At 34.6% G+C, this 21,931-nt stretch overlaps 1 protein-coding gene across 1 annotated transcript in view; it reads left to right on the top strand.

Moving 5' to 3' along the window:
* The window catches only part of EYS (eyes shut homolog), a 1,591,612-nt gene that overhangs the window by 521,023 nt on the left and 1,048,658 nt on the right, over positions 1-21,931 (top strand). The window contains exon 17 of the mRNA XM_060115102.1: positions 2,234-2,379. Coding sequence (XP_059971085.1) covers positions 2,234-2,379 — 146 coding nt within the window. The remainder of the gene's footprint in view (positions 1-2,233; positions 2,380-21,931) is intronic.

Below are 21,931 nucleotides of genomic sequence, written 5' to 3'. Positions count from 1 at the left end.
CCTAAAAAAGTGGTTACAGTCATTTCCCTACCATGTTGAGAGCTCTTGAGAAGCACAGTACTCTTTTATACCAGCATGATATTATACATGCAATTTCAATGCCTTCTGTCCAACAGATCCAAATATTCCACTCTTTCTTTATGATTAAATGGTAAAACCTTTCTGTCACTTTCTCTAGAAGTCAGCTCTGTTTTTATAGGATTGTACATTGGCATATCTTTACTGTCCTGGTTTACATGTCCATGTCCCTAACTTGTCTATGAGACTTTCAAAAGCAAAGCTAAGCTTATTTACACTTGAGTCTGGGTATATGACTAATGTTTGGCATTCAGTAAATTAATGTGTGGTGAATGGGGAGCTTGGATATGTTAGATGTCTGGTGGTTATGATTTTTGTTGAAGTTATGATTATGTTGAAACAATTAGGAAGAGGTTCCCTCAGAAAATCAGAATAAAAATCTGTCTCAAAAGCACTGAGGGACTTCCCTGGTAGTCCAATGGTTAAGACTGTGTGCTTCCACTGCAGGGGGCATGGGTTCGATCCATGGTCAGGGAACTAAGATCCTGCATGTCATGGTGCAGCCAAAAGAAAGAAAAATACATTGAAATTATATTTGATAAAGCTTTTTTCTAGACTTCTAGAAGAGGGGGGAGAATTGCAACTATATAGAGCTTGTTTTGTTAAGTGTACTTTTCTCTCAATATAATTTTACCTATAGAAATTCATTCTATGATTTCAGTAATATTTTTATTAATATAGAAGTTAAATTAGGAAAGACTAAATTATATTGTTTCTTCCTCTTAACATTATTTATTGGTTTTATCATCAATTATTTGGTTGTTGCTTTTACTGATGCTATTCCACCAACACATAACTAAAACTAGTCACAATTCATCTAAGGAGGATTGGTCTTCTCCCTTCTGGCAAACAGATACAGACTGACTAGATGTTTAAACATAAATTTTCTGGGCATAATATCCAAGAAGAGACTGAGAATAAATTCAAAGTGATCTTGCCACATGTACTTATATTTGTAGATGCCACAGCTTAGACTACAGAGGAAAGAAGTCAAGAGTCAATTGAGACAGGATCTGAATCAATAGAAAGACATGCACATAAGAAAAAAGAAACACTTCCAAATAAGAGTTGAGGACAAATCTGAACTCAGCAACTCAGAGTCATCAGAGGCTGATGCATAAGATAAAGAGGGGACAGCTGGACATTGAAAGGGGGTTCAGATGAAGTTTCTCGAAGTCATTCTCAATGACAAGGCTTTTGAGGGTCCCTCTGCCCATTAAGTTCATGACACTTTGAACCTGACATCTAATAATTGAATAACATTCAATTTCTGCAACATCTGCTACTATAATTAATCACTAATGAAATTGTTTTTGTTAAAAGGATTTAAAAAATATAATCAGAAGGACTTCAGTATCAGAAAAAAAAATGTTATTCAATCCATGGAGAGAATAATTTTCAATTTTCAACATACAATATAGTTAAAGGTGATATTTATACTATAACAAAACAAATACAGGTACAGAATTAAGCTCAATAGTATCTATGAAATTCCAGTAATCTTTTACCCAAATACATTCATTTTAAAAAACACTCCCACATAAAGAACTTTTAAGGAGAAAAATATCTAGAAGATTGCTGGAGGAGGTCATCAAGTGGACTTGACCTTCGGTTGACTCATGAGCTGGACCAGGGCAATGGGAGGCACCTAGATCCATCCTCATTCTTGATATGTGCATCCTCCCACTGTTCCCATACTAGGAGCCACATCAAGGATACAACCTTGAGATGATAATGTGTTATTGAGACCATCTGGATGGTACACGACTGATCCTCCTTAAGGTGTCTATATAAACTCTTAAGATTCTGGTGGGCAGGTTCAGATATCTACTCATCTTGTGACCGCCCAAGACAAGCCTCTGATTTAAGTTCCCTTACTTATTAAACTTGCCATCTACTGATCTGGGGTGGTCTGCCTCTTTCTTTGGTTTATTCTTTCTCTCTATATATGGGGTCAGTTTCGAATCTGACTTAGGGAACTCCCGAGGTTTTAAACCAACAAAGGTGAATTGCATTTTCTTCAAAGAAAAAAATTAAATGGAAATATTTCAATTTCTGTAAATTTAGTTAAAAGTCTGAAACTTAATATATATATGAATTATGTATATAATGAAATGCTTTTTGCAGTTACATTATTTCTCTTTTTTTTCTCTAGATTTCTATGTAATTGTGAACCTGAGTATCATGGATATTTTTGTGAACTGGATATAAATGAATGTGAAATCTCACCTTGTCCTGATGGAGAAATTTGTGTCAAAAGAACAGGTGGATACATCTGCTTCTGTGCTCCTGGTTATTCAGGTAAATTTCTACCTGCTCTGTCTGTATCAACATGTTGGTTGTAAATAATTGGCACCCTCATATCTACTCCACAAATCCTGAACTAATCTGTTCCATGCAAGTGGGGCAGAAGCTTCAAGAGGCTCTTTGTCTCTTGTAGAAGAAACTAGTGAAAACAAAAATTATGCTTTTTAATCTAAAATTCACTAAACATTAAGAAATATATGAATTATGCATCAATGTATTTTACATTTTTATGCTTTTTTGAATTGAAGTTTATCTAAAGTATGTTTATATGCTTGTAATACAGAAAAAGACATTGTTGTATGAATAATCTTAGAGAAATAGTACTGTTATATCCATTACACAAATGTTACTTTAAAAAAATATAGGGCTTCCCTGGTGGCGCAGTGGTTGAGAGTCCGCCTGCCGATGCAGGGGACACGGGTTCGTGCCCTGGTCTGGGAAGATCCCACATGCCGTGGAGCGGCTGGGCCCGTGAGCCATGGCCGTTGAGCCTGCGCGTCCAGAGCCTGTGCTCCGCAACAGGAGAGGCCACAACAGTGAGAGGCCCACATACCGAAAAAAAATAAATAAATAAAGAGTAAGTTTAGCTCTTTTAAACATACTTATATGCTAGAAATCAATCCGGGAGCCCATGTGAATTTAAAGTTCCAGGAGAAAAATACGATTTGGAGTCAATTGCCTCAATATCAATCATTCCACAACATAAATTCTATCCAAAAATAAATGCAAAAGTCATCAATGAACTTAGGAAAGACCATTAGCCTTCTAAACTTCTGCTGAGAAATTGTGTTTATGAAATACAAAAAGCTATATTGTTTTGGCATACCAATATTAATTATGTGGGTCCAGCAAGAATGTATTCAAATCTCAAATTGTAATTTATTAATGTCTGAATTCTTCACCACTGGGATCTTTTGGGTTTCTTTCCTGAGAGAAGCTGGCTAAGTGAATCTAATATTAGATTCTATACTCTTAGGAGTAAAAAAAAAAAAAAAACTAGACAAATAGAAATGATATTGAAAAGCAAAACCGATAAAAATCTAGAAGCATTTCCAGTGAATAAGTGGTCAAAAGCACTGACAGGAAGCTGGACACCTGAAGAAAACATATGCAGGTGTCTTCCTGGGGAATAATGATAGCTTCAGAGAAGGTTACCTTGGTAACAATTGTTACAGACACAGAAGTCTTGGCTGAAATTAAAAAAATAAAAAAATTGAACTACAATTTACAGATGTTATTACATAAATAAGAAACAATACATTTTTGCTATAAAAGTATCTTTTCTAAATTTCATATTACCCCTCATCTTCCAAATGATTGAGATTTGTACTTGGGACCACACATATCCAACTAGCAGTACCATTCCCCATTCTATTGTTTTGCAGCTGCTACCACGCTAACATTGTTAAAATAAGAAATGGCACATTGAGCTGAATATGACTGACAAACATGTTTTGTAAAATTACTTGATATAACACATTATTCTGATACTTTCAATTCATCCTAAAATTTGAACGATTAATGTGTTTTTTGTTTTGTTTTTTTTCACAACCTATTTCACTGCAAGCTATGGTTCTTAGCATTGTTTCAAAATCTAAGATTGAGTTGCCAATTAGACACCCCAGTGGAGAAGCTGAGTGCACAGCTGGCTGTATGAGGTGGTCTCCAATTGAAATATACATGTGGGAGTCTTCAGATATACAACTGTGGTGCTGGGTAGGCTCACAAAGGAGTGAGTATGGATAAAAGAGATAAGAGGACCAAGGACTGACCCCAGAGGCACTGCGATATTTAGGGTTCCAGGAGAGAAGGAAGAACTCGCAAAGGAAATTTAAAAGAGCAGTCAGTGATACAGGAGGAAAAACAAGAGCAGATAGAGTTTGGAAAGGCAGGTAAATTATTTCAAGTAGAGGGAGTGATCATTGTTGTCAAATACTATTATGTCAAGTAAAATAAGGACTAAGTATTAACCATTGGCATTAGCAATACAAACGTCATTGGTGACACTATCAAGGAAGCAGTTTTGCTGGAGTCGAGGGTGTAAAATTCTGTTTGAAGTGGATTTAACAGAAAATGTGAGAAAAGTGCTGAGATGAATACACAGTTTATTTAACGAATATTTTTATTTTTAAAGAAGGAAACGAAATGGAGCAGTAATTTGAGGAGAGAGTGAGATTGAAAATGAAAGGTTTAAATTTTACATTTTGTTTGTTTTTAATTTACATGCTCATTAAATGATTCTGACTCCTGTGTGGAGAATGAAGTAGAGAGTTTCAGTAATAGAAACAGAGTGGCATATCAGAAAGCTTTGGAAATGGTCCAGGTGACAGATTATAGTGAGTTAGATTAGCACTTCCCAGCAGAGGTGGTGAGAAATGGGCTCACCTCATATGTGCTCCATAAATATTCATGAATGATGAACATTTAATAAAATATAAATAGTAAAGTATATCACTGAACTAAATATCATTTTATAAATCATTGATGAATCAAATTATGTCCCCTTTTTATTTTTAATGAAAAAACTTCAACTTCCTCTCATTGATTCATTGGTTTCTGAAACACTGTATTTTCAGTTATTTGGGGGTCTCAAGCTTTTTGGGGATGATGCTCACATAAACCCACATTCATATAGCACATATGTGTAACTGATTCCTGGGAAGGCCACTTAAGGAATAATGATTCCATGGGCTTCCTTTCAAGCTCTAAATTGGATTTTGTGTGGCTTGTTTTCCAAGGAAAATTTGAATTTTGAACTCAGCAGATTATGTTTGCTTTTTTGTTAACTCTGTTGTAGGCTTCTCATATTGGAAGAAGAGTTTTTCTTCTTAATTTCAGAAAGATTTGTTGGAAGTTTACAAATACCCAACTCACAGGCCATTGTGAAGGGGGTCTCACACCTGGTTTGGTGGTCTGCTATGACCCCTCAGTTGAAATCACTATGCAGTAACTGGTGTAGCCAAAGTGTCTCTGTAGATGTAATCAATTCTGAGTTGATTTAGCCTTCATTTCAGGCCAGGTGTATCAGAGACTGGCAGCTGCTAAACTTTTTCCTGGAAGGGTTGGAGGATACAATTCTCATACTTCTTCTAAAAAGCTATGATCATAAAAAAAATCATTCATGGTACAGAGCAGATATATTAATTGCCATAGTGAAAAATTATGTAAAAAAAGCGATTGTAAAGGGCTGGGATAAGTTTAGGAGTTGGGGAGGTGAATTTAAAGAAGGCAATCAGAAAAGGCCTTGAAAAAACTGGTTTGGATTAAGATTGAGATGCCATTTATATATTGGTAGATACATATATATGTGTCTAGATAAAGAAATAGATTGAGAGATATCAAAAATCAAAATTGTATTTAATAAACTGTAAAGGTGAAAATATTTCCCTGATAACAGATATTTATATTTTATACATAATCGGACCATTAAGAGATGTGCTATAGCCAGTGGCAGCAGCATGGCATGGCATTAGCTGAAGAGGTGAGCAGGAAACTCAAAGCACTCTCAAGAATTCTTGTTCACTGACGCCACATTCAAACTTTATTTTTGCCTCTTCCTCCTACCAGATCCTTATCTCCCTTTTGCCTAACTTAATTCCATGGCTCACATTTATAACCACTGCCTTACTTGCATTATCCTGCCTCTGTCTCCTTCCATAACACTCACATCAAAACACCTCTATCCTGAAGTTAATCCCAACTTCCCATATATTTTTCATTCACATGGGTGGCATAGAACAGGAGAAAAAAACACAAGTATGTGTACACACACACACACACACACACACACACAAACTCTCACAGTCTATATTCGTTGCTCTTACTTTGACTTCCTGACCACAGACCTCAAGGAAGCCATTGGTGCCTCTGACAGATGCTGCTTCTCTCTAATCAATCCAGTTTCCCAGCATCCTAGCTTATTATTTCTGGCTCTCTCTTCTCTTGTTAAATTCTCATCAGTCTTCCCTCTACTTAAATCATATTTCTGAGAAAATAAAAGTGATCAGAAGACAACTTCTTTATCTTCCTACTAACAACTAGCACCCTACAGAGATCTGCAGTCATACACTGTGTTTTTCTCTGGTTTCCCTGTTCCTGTCTGTGGTTATCCCTCCTACTGGTAAATTGCTTCTGTCCTCTATTGCCTATCATTAAAGGACATTCATCCTGACATTATTTTCTGCAACATAAATTCCTTCATCTATACTATGTCACTACTACCAGCATATAAATATTGATATTAACCTCTTTCTCATCTCATTTTTGAATCTTTCCCTTTTTATATGCTTATTAAACTACATTTCCTTTTTTTTAACAGAATTGTCAAATCTGTATCAATTTACATTCCCACCAACAGTGCAAGAGGGTTCCCTTTTCTCCACACACTCTCCAGCATTTATTGTTTGTAGATTTTGTGATGATGGCCATTCTGACCAGTGTGAGATGAGGTCTCATTGTAGTTTTGATTTGCATTTCTCTAATCATTAGTAATGTTCAGCATTTTTCATGTGTTTGTCAGTCGGCTGTTTATCTCCTTTGGAAAATTATCTATTTATGTCTTCCACTCATTTCTTGATTGGGTTGTTTGTTTTTTTGATATTGAGCTGCATGTGTTGCTTGTATATTTTGGAGGTTAATCCTTTGTCAGTTGCTTCGGTTGCAAATATTTTCTCCCACTCTGAGAGCTGTCTTTTTATATTGTTTATGGCTTCCTTTGCTGTGTAAAATATTTTAAGTTTAATTAGGTCCCATATTTTTATTTTTGTTTTTATTCTCATTACACTAAGAAGTGGCTCAAAAAAGATCTTGCTGTAATTTATGTCAAAGAGTATTCTGCCTATGTTTTCCTCTAAGAGTTTTATACTGTCTAGGCTTACATTTAGGTCTTTAATTCATTTTGAGTTTATTTTTGTGTTTGGTTTAGGGAGTGTTCTAATTTCATTTTTTTACATGTAGCTGTCCAGTTTTACCAGCACCACTTATTAAACAGGCTGCCTTTGCTCCATTATATATTGTGGCCTCCTTTGTCATAGATTAGGTGACCATAAGTCACCTAATCTCTGGGCTTATCTCTGGGCTTTCTATCCTGTTCCATTGATCTATATTTCTGTTTTTGTGCCAGTACCATACTGTCTTGATTACTGTAGCTTTGTAGTATAGTCCAAAGACAGGGAGTCTGATTCCTCCAGCTCCATTTTTTTTCCTCAAGATTCCTTTTGCTATTCGAGGTCTTTTGTGTTTCCATACAAATTGTAAAATATTTTGTTCTAATTACCAAAATGCTATTGGTAATTTGATAGGGCTTGCATTGAATTTGTAGTTTGCTTTGGGTACTATAGTCATTTTTACAATACTGATTCTTCCAATCCAATAACATGGTATGTCTCACCATCTGTTTGTGTCATCTTTTATTTCTTTTTTTCCTTTTTAAATTTTGTTTTATTTATTTATTTTTTATACAGCAGGTTCTTATTAGATATCTATTTTATACATATTAGTGTATATATATGAATCACAATCTCCCAATTCATCACACCAACACCCCCTCCATTTTCCCCCCTTGGTGGCCATACATTTGTTCTCTACATTTGTGTCTCTATTTCTGCCTTGCAACCGGTTCATCTCTACCATTTTCCTAGATTCCACATATATACGTTAATATATGATATTTGCTTTTCTCTTTCTGACTTACTTCACTCTGTATGACAGTCTCCATGTCCATCTATGTGTCTACAAATGACCCAATCCCCTTCCATTTTATGGCTAATTAATATTGCATTGAATATATGTATCACATCTTCTTTATCCATTCATCTGTCAATGGGCATTTAGGTTGCTTCCATTACCTGGCTATTGTAAATAGTGCTGCAATGAACATTGTGGTGAATGTGCTTTTTGATTTATGGTTTTCTCTGGGTATATGCCCAGAAGTGGGATTGCTGAATCATATGGTAATTCGATTTCTAGTTCTTTTAAGGAAACTCCATACTGTTCTCCATAGTGACTGTATCAATTTACATTCCCACCAGTAGTGGAAGAGGGATCCTTTTGTCCACACCCTCCCCAGAATTTGTTGTTTGTAGATTTTCTGATGATGCCGATTCTAACAGGTGTGAGGTGATACCTCATTGTAGTTTTGATTTGCATTTCTCTAATAATTAGTGATGTTAAGCAGCCTTTCATGTGCTTCTGGATCATCTGTATGTCTTCTTGGGTGAAACATCTATTTAGGTATTCTGCCCATTTTTTGATTGGGTTGTTTGTTTTCTTAAATATTGAGCTGCATGAGCTGTTTATATATTTTTGTGATTAATCCTTTGTCCATTGATTGTTTTGCAAATATTTCTCCCATTCTGAGGGTTGTCTTTTTATCTTGTTTATAGTTTCCTTTGCTGTGCAAAAGCTTTTAAGTTTCATTAGGTCCCATTTGTTTATTTTTCTTTTTATTTCCATTACTCTAGGAGGTGGGTCAAAAATGATCTTTCTGTGGTTTATGTCAAAGATTGTTCTGCCTATGTTTTCCTCTAAGATTTTTATAGTGTCCACTCTTACATTTAGGTCTTTAATCCATTTTGAGTTTATTTTTGAGTATAGTGTTAGGGAGTGTTCTAATTTCTTTCTTTTACATGTAGCTGTCCAGTTTTCCCAGCACCACTTATTGAAGAGACTGTCTTCTCTCCACTGTATATCCTTGCCTCCTTTGTCATAGATTAGTTGGCCATCAGTGTGTGGGTTTATCTCTGGCCTTTCTTTCCTATTCTGTAGATCTACATTTCTGTTTTTGTGCCAATATCATATTGTCTTGATTAAACTATCTAACCTTACACCTAAAGGAACTAGAAAAAGAAGAATGAACAAAACCCAAAGTTAGTAGAAGGAAAGAAATCATAAATATCAGAGCAGAAATAAATGAAATAAAAACAAAGAAAACAGTAGTAAAGATCAATAAAACTAAAAGCTGGTTCTTCATGAAGATAAACAAATTTGATAAACCTCTAGCCAGACTCATCAAGAGAAAGAGGGAGAGGACTCAAATCAATAAAATTAGAAATGAAAAAGGAGAAGTTACAATGCAAACCACAGAAATACACAGCATCATAAGAGCCTACTACAAGCAACTTTATGCCAATAAAATGGACAACCTATAAGAAATGGACAAATTCTTAGAAAGGTTCCAAGACTGAACCAGGAAGAAACAGAAAATATGAACAGACCAATCACAGCTAATGAAATTGAAACCATGCTTAGAATTTTTCCAACAAATAAAAGTTCAGGACCAGATGGCTTCAGAAGTGAATTCTATCAAACATTTAGAGAAGAGTTAACACCCATCCTTCTCAAACTCTTCCAAAAATTTGCAGAGTAAAGAACAATCCCAAACTTATTCTCTGAGCCCACCATCACCCTGATACCAAAACCAGACAAATATAGTACAAAAAAAAAAAAAGAAAGAAAATTATGGATGGATCACCCCGATGAAAAAAGATGATTTCTTTCATCAGTATCTTATAGTTTTCTGAGGACTGGGCTTTTACCTTCTTTAGCAAAAGGAGAGCTGTCTTTGTAGAACAGTATGGAGGTTCTGTAGAAAACTAAAAATAGAAAAATCATGTGACCCAGAAATCCCACTACAGGGCATATACCCTGATAAAACCATAATTCAAAAAGACACATGCACTCCAACGTTCATTGCAGCACTATTTACAATAGCCAGGACATGGAAACAACCTAAACATCCATCAAAGAAGGAATGGATAAAGAAGATGTGGTACATATATAAAATAGAATGTCCCTCAGCCACAAAAAGGAATGAAATTGGGTCATTTGTAGAGATGTGGATGGACTTAGAGACTGTCAGAAAGAATGAAGTAAATAAGAAAGAGCAAAACAAATATCATATATTAACATGTGTATTAAAAGCTGAAAAAAAATGGTATAGATGATCTTATTTACAAAGCAGAAATAGAGACACAGATGTAAAGAACAAACGTATGGATAGCAAGGTGGTAAGGGGGGATGAATTGGCAGATTAGGATTGACATATATACTTTATTGATGCTATGTATAGAATAGATAACTAATGAGAACCTACTGTATAGCAGAGTGAACTCTACTTAATGCTCTGTGGTGACCGAAATGGGAAGGAAATCCAAAAAAGGATATATGTATACATATAGCTGATTCATTTTGCTATACAGTAGAAACTAACTCAACATTGTAAAGCAACTATGCTCCAATAAAAATTAAAAAAAATATCAAATCTGTTGTCTCTATTGAGTGTCCATTTCCTAACTTACCATTCCCTTCAAACCTATTCCCAATTTACTTTTAATCCCAAGACTAAAATGAAACTTTTCACATCGTAGGTCACCAACTAGCACCACATGGACAAATTCGAAAGCAAATTCTCCTTCTTCATTTTAGTCATATTTTCAGTAACATTTTACACATTCCTTCTACTTAAACCCTTTCTAGACTTGCATTCCATGTTCCTACAATCACTAATTTCTTCACTGTTTTCTGTCTCCTCTGGTGAATACTGTACTTGTTCAGAACTTCATTCCTCCTCTCCCTTCTCTAAATACATTTATCCTTTAAGGGATTCCATCCAGGTTTTTGTTTGTTTAAGTATCATACATTTACTGATAATTAAAAAAATTGTTTTCATAAGTTCTGGACTCTCCCCTGAACTCTCAACTCATATACTCAAATAACTGCTCAACATTTCCACTTGGATTTCCATATGATACCTCCAACCAATCCCCCAATACTGAGGGGTTAGCCCAACCCTGCTCCACCCCCTGTATTTTCTGTCTCAGTGGATGCTGTCATGGTTCACCCAGTTTCTCAGGCCAAAATTATGGAATTATTTTCCAGTCTTTGTTTGTACATCCCATGAAGCCCATCAGCAGATCCCATTGGTTGCATCTTCAAAATATATTTAAATTCAACCACTTCTCACAACCATCATTACAGTCATCCTGATCCTCTTGTCTGAACTATAACATCTTATTTCCTTCTTCCACTCGTGTCACATTAACATGTATTTCTCATCAAATACTTAGAGTGATCATTTTAAAATATTAAATGGATCACTTTACCCCCAGCTCAAAATCCATGGTTTCAAATAATTATTTGAATGTAACACACACTCCCTACTTTGTCCTGTTACATCCTACATAATCTGGTCCCTGGCCACATCTCTGACCCAGTTCGTATTGCATCCTCCCAGTCCCCATCCTAGGTGACCTCCTGATGTTCATCTGAGGATGAATGACTCCCTCAGATATGAGCAGTTTTCTCACTTATTTCATTGAATCTCCATTACTATATAGATACTACTGTATAGTCTCTCTTAGTGGCCTGTCCACATTATATAAAATAATACTACGTCACTCTGTCCACCTACTTTTTTCCATCATAACACTTATCACTATCTTATCTTTATATCACTTAAGTAATGATTTATTTTATCTCTTCCTACTAGAATTGAATTTCTTGGAGGCAGGAAATTTTCTAACTTTTGTTCCCTGTTGTATCTCAGTGCTTAGAAAAGTGACCAGGACATTAGAGGCATTCAAAGATTTTTTTTTAAAGAAAGAACATTTCAGACTTTAAGTAATTTGGTTGCTTAATTGTAGTGAATTTTAACTTTTTATGTAATAATGCACATAACTTTTTGGTGATTATAGATTTCTATTAAGTATATTCTTTTTCCATTTTCTTCCTATAATGCCACTAAAATAAACATTTTGTTCACATTTTATTGTAAATCAACTATAGTTCAATAAAAATAAATTAATTAAAAACATTTTTAACATAAGTAATGAACAGATAATTGTCTTGCTTTTATAATGTTGATTTATTGATACTGTGGGAAAACATTCGGAGAAGAAAAGAAAACCCTGCAAATCTGACTCACTCTGAATTAAAGGCATATATATGCAAATACATAACACCAATTCTAAATTCAGGGACAGTATAATTTGATTTAATATTACAAAGTGAAATAGTACTATGCAATAAGACTAAATGTGACCTAAAATGAAAAATTTAGTCCTTTTATATTACTTATTAACCCCTAATAAATCTTTCTAAAAGGAAACCAATAGCAAATTAAGCCCAGTGACCTTATCATTAGTGATTATTTATATAATATATAACAATCTTAAAACAGTTAATATTTTATATCCTACAAAATATGATGCTAAAAATAATGGTTAAAATTATGTACTGCCTATTAAAAACATATAAATTATCAGATATTTATAGGTTATTATCCACTTATATTTAGTTTTCTAGGGCAGCAATCTTCATATGTCATCAATGTATTCATCTGACACTTTGCAGAGTAATTGGGCTTAGAGAAATTCTATAGATAAATTATTAAACTGTATTTTTATCCTAACATTAAGAGACACTTTATTATTCAAGCAAATAGTAATCAAATGATTCTCAAGACCAGTGAGTACCGAAAATAATCATTATAGGACAATGCAAATGTGTAGACACTAAGGTGGTTTTACTTTCTGATCAATCAGTCTTCCTTCTTCCTAGGTTCTAACCAGGTATCAGCTCCCAAAAGACAAAAGTGAATCCAGGTATCAGGATTATTCATGAAGGCTCAATAACTCCCAAAGTACAGAGCTTTCTGGTCAAGCCAGTTTGAAAAAACCTATAACCTATGTTTCAAGGTGAGAATACTATAATATTAGCCATCTCCCATTGCTAACAGAGGAAATAATTGGGTATGGAAAGCAGAGTTAAAGGGCTGATTTCTTCTAGGAATTGGGGTCAACTGAATGGTGAAAACTAGAATGCACATGGAGAGAAGCAGGCTAGGGAGCTGTATTTCTGGAAAGTAGGCATTGCTATTTCCTCTGGAAGTCCAGGTCACAACATCTCCCCAGCCTCTGATTTCAGCAGCCTTTGGAATGAGCACCTTATAATGATGGTTCCCCAACTCAGGTGATGCTGAGTCGCTGCTCCAAATCCAGGATCTTTTTCCCACACCATGGAGCCAGCTTAGCCCACATGAAAAACACAGTAAATCAGTGCCCTGAAGGCACCCTTCAAAGAACAGGAGATGGAAGGCAGTTTATAAATATTCCAACCACCGTCTTTTCTGGTATATAATCCTGAGTATATGTTATTCACTTCTTAAAATTTTAGTGTGCAATCATGTCCCCATCACCTATAACAATCTCCTTAGCAGGGCTGCTTCTGCTGACTTTTAATCATTCTCTGATCTCACTATCCCCACTCCCTCATTCTTCCTGAGGTCACCTGCTGAATAAATTTAGTATTCATCGTAGGTTCTGATTTCAGCAGAATCCAAACTAAGACAGTGGGCTTATGACATCAGAGTAGAAATCCAATGAAGTGACCCAAAGCCCCAGTATGAAGAATATTTCTTACTCTTGGAAGCATGAAAGCCCTTGCCATCAGTATGAGATATTGCCATTTGAAAAACAGATTTTTCCCTAACTAGTTAGAAAGGGAAGGAAAGAGAATCCAATATACATACAATTCTGCCCCTTTTGGTAAGTGAATCTAAACTTACTTCACCTTTGGAAACTAGAGAATGAGGCTATAACCCCACAGACACCTAAAATAAATTGTGCTGCCTATAAATGAGATACACCTTCACTCTTGAGACAGAAGTATTTCCCTAGCCTATAAATGACTGTCAGTGGCATCTCCAGGAAGTCAGTGATTTTCACCTGTAATAATGTGCCTTCCTACCTTTAATGGAAATGCTCCAAGGCTCTGTATAATATAAACAGATTTTTTAATTGTAAAGACCTTTTAAAATCAAAGTATTGAATCACTACCAAGCCAGTTAAATATGGCTTTTAATCAGATAAATAGAAATATAATCCATTACAAAGCAAAGATCTTCAGAGACATTTGTGATTTGAAATCTCAACCCCAATAACTGTAATGCACAGAGAAGAAAAATGTGTCTGCTACATTTTGAAAGGATTTTTCCCTCTGGTCCTTTAATGGATAATTAATCTCAGTGCTCTATATCAGTTCCTAATTCTTTCTCTTGGAGACATTCTGTTACCTGACTTTCTTGTGTTGAGTATCTTTTTCTCTAAGTTGTTTTCATAAGTTGCCAACATCTGGTCCTGTGGAGCATCTTTATCAAGACATAACATAACAGGTAAGACTCTGAACTCCAAGTTCCAGCCATTCTTCTGAGACCCTACACTGAGCTCCTACAACATTCCTGCTTGTCTAGGTGCTGGGAAAAGTGCACAAGAGAGGCTAGACTCCATGCCTTCATGCTGCTTATGTTCTAATGAGACCCTGGGAGAATCCAAGCTTTCCTGTGTTTACTCCCAGTCACAATTTTGATAGTGCTGTAACTCTGAATGTCACATGAGACTTAATGGCATGTGAGCATTAAGTAAAGAGGAAATAGGCAGTATTTTCTCATCTCTAAACACAGGAGAGTCAAGTACTTCTCCCTGGAGGCAGAGGACCCATAAGAGATGATCTCCGTGTCCACCTCCTCCACTTACTCCATGGGTTATGATCAGAGACTGTGCTGAACCTTATGCTGAACAAGACATTGCCAGTCAGCCAGTTCTCCTTCTATCTTCAGAAGATACGGGTTTTAACTTTTTACACCATTACTTTCAACCATTTAATTATTATTCACCTTGGTAAATGTTACGCACTGGCTGAACTTCATTCTGTTTGATTGGGTAGTGTGATTTACAAGGATATATAACCTTTTAAAATTAGGACAATTCATAGTACTCTTAATTTTTTCTTCTTATAAAAACATAGAAGTCCTGGAAATATTGGACATATTATTTTCATTTTGGAAACAATAGGCTGGCTGTGAGGAGGGGCTGCTGTCTTGAGATCGGGCACATACTCTGCATTTTACCTGTTATCAAGTGCACTTATTTTTCCTGACCATGACACGCCTTTGAACTTGCCACCACTAAAATTTCAGAAGACCATGAAGACAATATTCACCTTTCTTTGCACCCCGCTCCCTTCATTTGCTGTCCCTGTCCTAATTCTCTATCTATTTCTGGATGAAAACCTTTTTTTACATTCACCTGTCAGTTCACTATTCATTTGTTTGGCAATTCACTGGTCTTTCACACTCTTTGTTTGTCATCACTTGACTTGCTTGCCCTTTAGAGGCATAATGGAAAGACCCTTTCTGCCTTGAAACAGTTGAGATTTAAATTTCCTAAGGGAAATTTCTATTTAGGAAAATACTTACACTTATAGAAACTCACCTCGTCCAAAGAGGAATAAAACAAAGCGAAGACATGTCTGTAACATTTGTGCAGAGCTCTTGAGACATTAGTTAGCTTTTTGGCACTGTGGTAGTGTTTGTTTTCAGAGCAAATCTTTGTTCTGAGAGAGTTGATGTAGTTATACCTTTATTTATCAACTCAGAACAGTTCTTTTACCATTTTATCCTCTCTAAGGAGGAAGAGTAGAATAGAAATGCCATTTTTTCTCCTAAGGTATTTTTTTATTTTCTCTAAGGAATTATATGAACATAGTATTAATCCAGGACTAAAAGATGTGTGTGCTCATTCTGATTATTTAGAAATACTTACCTTCAATAGTCTTGCACACCTAATCTTTACAAAAGAGAAATTAAATAGACATGTAGATCCTTTTCACACCATGACCAAGTGGCATTTGTGTGTGTGTGTGAAGCATTCTGGGAAGAGCTAGGGAAAAAATAATCTTATCTAACCATGGTGTGCTCCTTAAAATATGCCCTGTGGTCTCTAGTGGAACATGTTTAGAATGAGGAACATCACAATTTTCCAGTTAGGATAAATAACTTCTCAATTCCATTTACCTTGTTCAACCCACCTTACCCAACCTACACTAGTTCAAATCTGGTGCTGAATTAATTGTGACACAGAGCTCTGAGTAGGTGGATTTAGTTTATGTTTAAAGCACCTGAAAACTCCCTGACCTGAGAGCCCAGTGATCAGTCAAGATAGGTTTTCTGAGAAAAAAACTCTTGTCATGGCCAAGTTTATCATTCTCTAATAATCTGGGGTGTATGGAACACAAATCCTCACTATCTTAAGCACCAACTTATGTCTTTTTCAATAGTTATTTTTGGAAGATATCACCTAGAATCTAAAAAAAAAAAAAAGAGTTCATATTAACTTCTCTTCCTCATTCTTTAGAATTTCTGTTTGAAGAGGTAAAGAATAAAAGGTATGAGTCTCTCTCTGGTTTTATTGTTTTTTTGTATTACACTTACATAAATAAATTATATTATTATATTTATTTGTAAATATAATGCATATTGTATAAATATGTGTTATATTTATTTCCTTACAAAGTGTTTAAGTATATGTTCAAACCTACACAATTTAGATATAGAGTATTCCTATCACTCAAGTGAGTTTCATCGTCCTCACAGTTCTCCTCAATTCTCCTATCCTGGATTATTGAATTCTCCACTGGTTTAATAAAGTGACATTTTCAATCCATCTCCCTGCCTCCATTCTTGCCCTTCTGCAATAAATTCTTTACAGAATGGTTCTATAGAAAAATCAGGCCTTACAGCTCTCTGCTTGGAATATTTCAGTGGATTCTTAAAATAAGGTCAAACCTCCTTAACCTTGCTCTCAAGGCCATATACAATCTTCTCTGTCTCTCAATTTTATATCAAACTATTATCCTCTTTTCTCACTTCACTACATATGCAATGCTTTCAAACATACCACTATTTCTCTAATATGTCATTTTCCATGTGGTACTTTGTTCATCATGTATCCTTTAGAAAATGTTCTGTCCTTTTATCTGCCCATGTCCAGTTCCTTCACTCCCTTTAGGTCTCAACTAAGATTTTATCTCTTTAAAGAGATCTCTTTACAGTGAAGTGTCCCAAACTCACTTTCTTCATTACACCATCTTTTTGATTTTCTTCTCAGACCTGACCTTAATTTGTATCATTCTCACTTATTATTGTGATTGGTAATTGGAGGTCTCTCCGGGCAAAGTTCCATGAGGGCACATATTTTCTCTGTATTTCCTGTTCCAGATGTAGAAAAGATGATCAAAACATGTTTCTTGAAGACTCATAGACATAGAGAACAGGCTTATGGTTGCCAAGCTGGAGAGGGGTGAGGGAGGGATGGAGTAGGAAGTTGGGTTAAGCAGATGCAAACTATTGTATATAGGATGGATAAATAACAAGGTCCTACTGTACAGCACAGGGAACTATATTCAATACCCTGTGATAAACCATAATTGAAAAGAATATGTAAAATTATATATATATATATATGTAACTGAATCGCTTTCTTGTACAGCAGAAATTAACACAACATTGTAAATCAACTATACTTTCAATTAAAAAATGTTTTTTGAAAAAGAGAATGAGATAAGACTGAGAATCTCATTCTTTGGCAAAATTGAAGTGAATAAAAACAACTGAGCATTGATTCATACATTCTGAACAAATGTCCATACTCACCAAGCAAGAGAGTTTTTTCTGTTAAACTTAGAAGTCATAGAACAGCTCCTTACGTGAATCTAAGTGGAGAAGAGAAACTATTACCTTAAATATAAAAAGGGGTTATTTATGATAAAATCATAACTGAGAAATCACAATTGAGATCCAAATAAAAATTAACCACTAACATATTATCTAATTAAGAAATTACACCTTAAAGGATTAAGTTGGTTAAGTTTATCCAAATTAAATATGTGTATTCTGAAGTCTTTAGATAGCAAGAATATAATATATACTGAGGGGAAGCCAAAGAGGAAGAACACTGACCTGGAAGAGTTTCTAGCAGTCCACTGTTTGCACAGTGATTACAGAAGAGAAAGCTATTTAAACCCCTTAGGGACTGAGTACTCAGATAGTGTTTTTTGTTTGTTTGTTTGTTTGTGTGTGTGTGTTTAAACTGAATCAGTGATAACACACTTTGTTATTACAGCAAGAATCATATAGGGTAAGCAAAAACAAAATGTGTTCATTTGATTAAGTAATAAGGATACATAAACTTTTTGCTTATATTCTGGTCATAGAAATCATAGATTAGAGTTTGCTAATACAGTATGATAAAGTTATCAATACATGAAATAACATTATCTCTGAAAACAATGCCTATTTACATGTAATACGGAAGTAGTGAACAAGCAGTTTACACTTATTGTCATTTTACGTGCCTTTGCCAATAATATATATTTTGTAATTTGCATTTATGTTTCAAATAAGTAATAACAAATTATCATTGTGAAGAGGAAAAATACAAATGTACTTTATGTGAGTATAGAGATTTTTTTGTTTATTCATTAACTTATTTTCAGAGTTCAAACAATGTTTGACACATTAAAAGGGCTTAATAAGTATTTAAGAAACAAATGAATGGTAACATCAGAAAACATTGAGTAATAAATCTTTTAAATCTTAAAAATATAATTCAACTAAAATAAAAGTGATAGTATTTACACATTTTAAAAGAGCCAATATTTCAAAGATTTTGAAATACATCATTTTTTCTATATGTAATATGGGTATTTAAGCAATTTATGGTATTAGAGCTATTTCTAAAATATACACAAGGATTATAATTAACCACAGGGTTTTATTAAATAAATGAAATCAAAATTAATGATGCTTTTAGTGAAGCTTGTCTAATGATGTCAGTGTCTAATGAAAGTTCATTATTTGGCAAAAGTTAATTGGAGTTAAAAGGCCAGGAAATATGCACAAATAATTAAAACCTACTTAGTCTGAATATATGTTTTCAAAAGCAGAATCTAATTTTGTGCGATTTACTAACACGGATTAGGAATTTTCTGGAAACTCAAACAAGGGAAGTTTAAGTTTCTCTATTATAAAAGATTCAGTGATGAAAACAGCTCACTTCAGTAAGTGAATATTGGACCACATACTATAATAATGCAATTAACATCTAAGAAACAGCTCCTGCTTTCAAAGATAACAGAATCCCACTAATGAGACAGACATTTATAGAGAACATTCTAGAACATTACTAAGTGAAGGGAGAGAAAGCTTTCAGATTTCATTGACAACTAAACATTTAAATGGGTTCTGAAGGCTGGACAGGATTTTGGTCTACATGTCACAAGCCGACCTGACTACTAACCTGAAAAATGCTGGAGAAAATGGATGGAAAGTCTGTTGTTCCTACTACAGGCCAGGCTTAAAAGCACTTGTCACACTGTATCTCAGTAAACTGTTAGGCATTATTTCCAGCTTACAGTTGAGGAGACAGGCCATATTTAATAAGTTGTCTGAGGTCAAAAGGCTCATAAAAAATTTGTGACTGAAATCCAGATGTGACATTTTTCTTAAGCATGTAACTCACTCTGCAGAAATATAAGGTAAATACAAATCAACCAACAAATATTCTGTAAAATTTAAAGTCCTAGGAAATCAGTCATCTAAAGCTGAAAATAAAATATATCATATGGTTTCTGATATTCCTATGCCTCCACATAAACATCTGGATTTTATTGACACATTGAATGATAGCTATATATTATACTGATTTATTCATAGTAAATACTTCTCCTTTCCCAAGTAGTTTCTCCTTTTTAAAGTTCTGTCAAATCCTCTACCAAGAGAGAAAACTGACCTCCTTATTCAGGCATATATATGAATTTCTGGAATATGGAAATAACAAACCAATTATGTAAATATTAATTAATGATGAAGTGAGGTTTTCTTTTCATTTTAAAACAATTTCCCTTTTCTGTTTTATTCATGGTGTATTGAAATAGGAAAATTAACATGCTCAGTATAGTAGAGCCACTTTAAAATATTTATTGTATAATGGAATTTGTCATAGAAAAAAATCACAATTTTAATATTTTAAGGATATATTTTGATACAAATATGTAATATTTTACTATAAATTAAAACTATAAATATGATCTAATAATATAACTCAATGGTAGAAATCCAGTGTCAGAAAATTATGTTATAATGGCAAACATAGCTTTAGAATAAGGAGATTCTAACCATAAGCCTTTTGAGCATATTTAACATTCCTTCAGTTGAGGAAGGAAAATTCTATTGCTTTAAATAATTTAAAGGTTACTGAATAAATAATAAACCATAGAGAAACATGGCCTATATCAGTATGTTAAGAGGGGAAAAAAAAACAGATGAGCTATTCACTTTTATATCTCTACTTTATAAAATGGCTTCCAAACAGTTCTGGTGAGAGAAACAGAACCCAAGTTCTAAGAGAGACAATCGAAATTTCTTGATGCCCTTAGGATACAGTTAATCAACTAGAAAAGGATTGTATAAAATCGTCCCCTAAAAGAGAAAGAGCCAAGTTATTTTTTAAAGTGCCTACTTTATAAGTAAATACTAAATATACATGAGAAAGATTTGATTAAATATGATGATATTGCCAGACTGATGTCAGGTATTTTCATGAGCATTCAGAGACTGGATTATAAGAGTTAGGCAGTTTGCTAAATGTAACATGGTAATAAAAGTAAGATTAAAATAAATAATCTAACAAAGGAGCAAAGCCACATTTTTTTCTGGTGATATATCATAATCTGTTACTTAATATCTTAAGTTGATTACTTAATAAGAATCTCAAACTTATCTGTAACAGATTTTGAAAATTTTGCCTTACTCCTACCCCATCTCAGTAAAAGTCCTCCATCCCTCATTCCATCTATTACCAAGTCCAAGTTCATATTGCTTTCGCACAACAGTCCAGTAAGTTGAGAGACAAGGTGCTGGGGCAAGGAATAGCTTCTTTATTCAAAAAGTCAGCAAACTGAGAAGATGGCAGAGTATTGGCCTAAAGAACCATCTAAATTGTGAATAAAATTCAGACTTCTTTTATGTTACAGGAAAGGGGAAGCAAGAGAGTTCAAGACTAAAGGGTAAAAGTGGAGTGCAGACTCCTTGGAGTCACATGGCCTTTAAGGGAAGCATAACATTTCTTTGTTTTTCTGCCTGCTCATATAGACTGGATCCCAAATCTGCAAAAACTTCAAATTGTTTGTAGTTAGTTTTACTCTACCATTCTTATCTCCACTTATTAGCAAGGTTTCTGGGCTGAAAGCAAACCTATCTAGAAAAAGTAGTAGCCACGAGAAGCTCCAAACCCTGGGATGGGAACTTTCTTCATGCAACTTAATGAGATATTTGGGCACAAGCAACATTTCTCTAATATTTAACTCTTTATGTGAATAGCCAGAGTAATAGAGTGCATAAACTAAAGAATGAGGGAGGCAGTTCCAACATGATGTTAGTTCTGTTCTTCCTCTGTTTCAATTCCCCACTGTTAATACCATTCCACAATCTTGTGGGAAAGGGGAGATGACTGCTTTAGCTACTTCCTGCTGAACAGGGGCAATGGAGGGGTGGAATAGAATTGATCAACCTGAAACTGAAAATATTCCCATGTGCCTGGTTTCTATCCAATATTATGTGAATGTGGTGTAACACATTGATTGATTTGTGGTTATTGCATCCCTGGTATGCATCCCACCTGATCATGATGTATAATCATTTAAATGTATTGTT

This window comes from Mesoplodon densirostris, chromosome 12 (assembly GCF_025265405.1).
Source record: "Mesoplodon densirostris isolate mMesDen1 chromosome 12, mMesDen1 primary haplotype, whole genome shotgun sequence".
Classification (NCBI taxonomy): Eukaryota; Metazoa; Chordata; class Mammalia; order Artiodactyla; family Ziphiidae; genus Mesoplodon; species Mesoplodon densirostris.
Note: the sequence above shows the minus strand (reverse complement) of the source record. Positions and strands in the feature narration are given on the sequence as shown.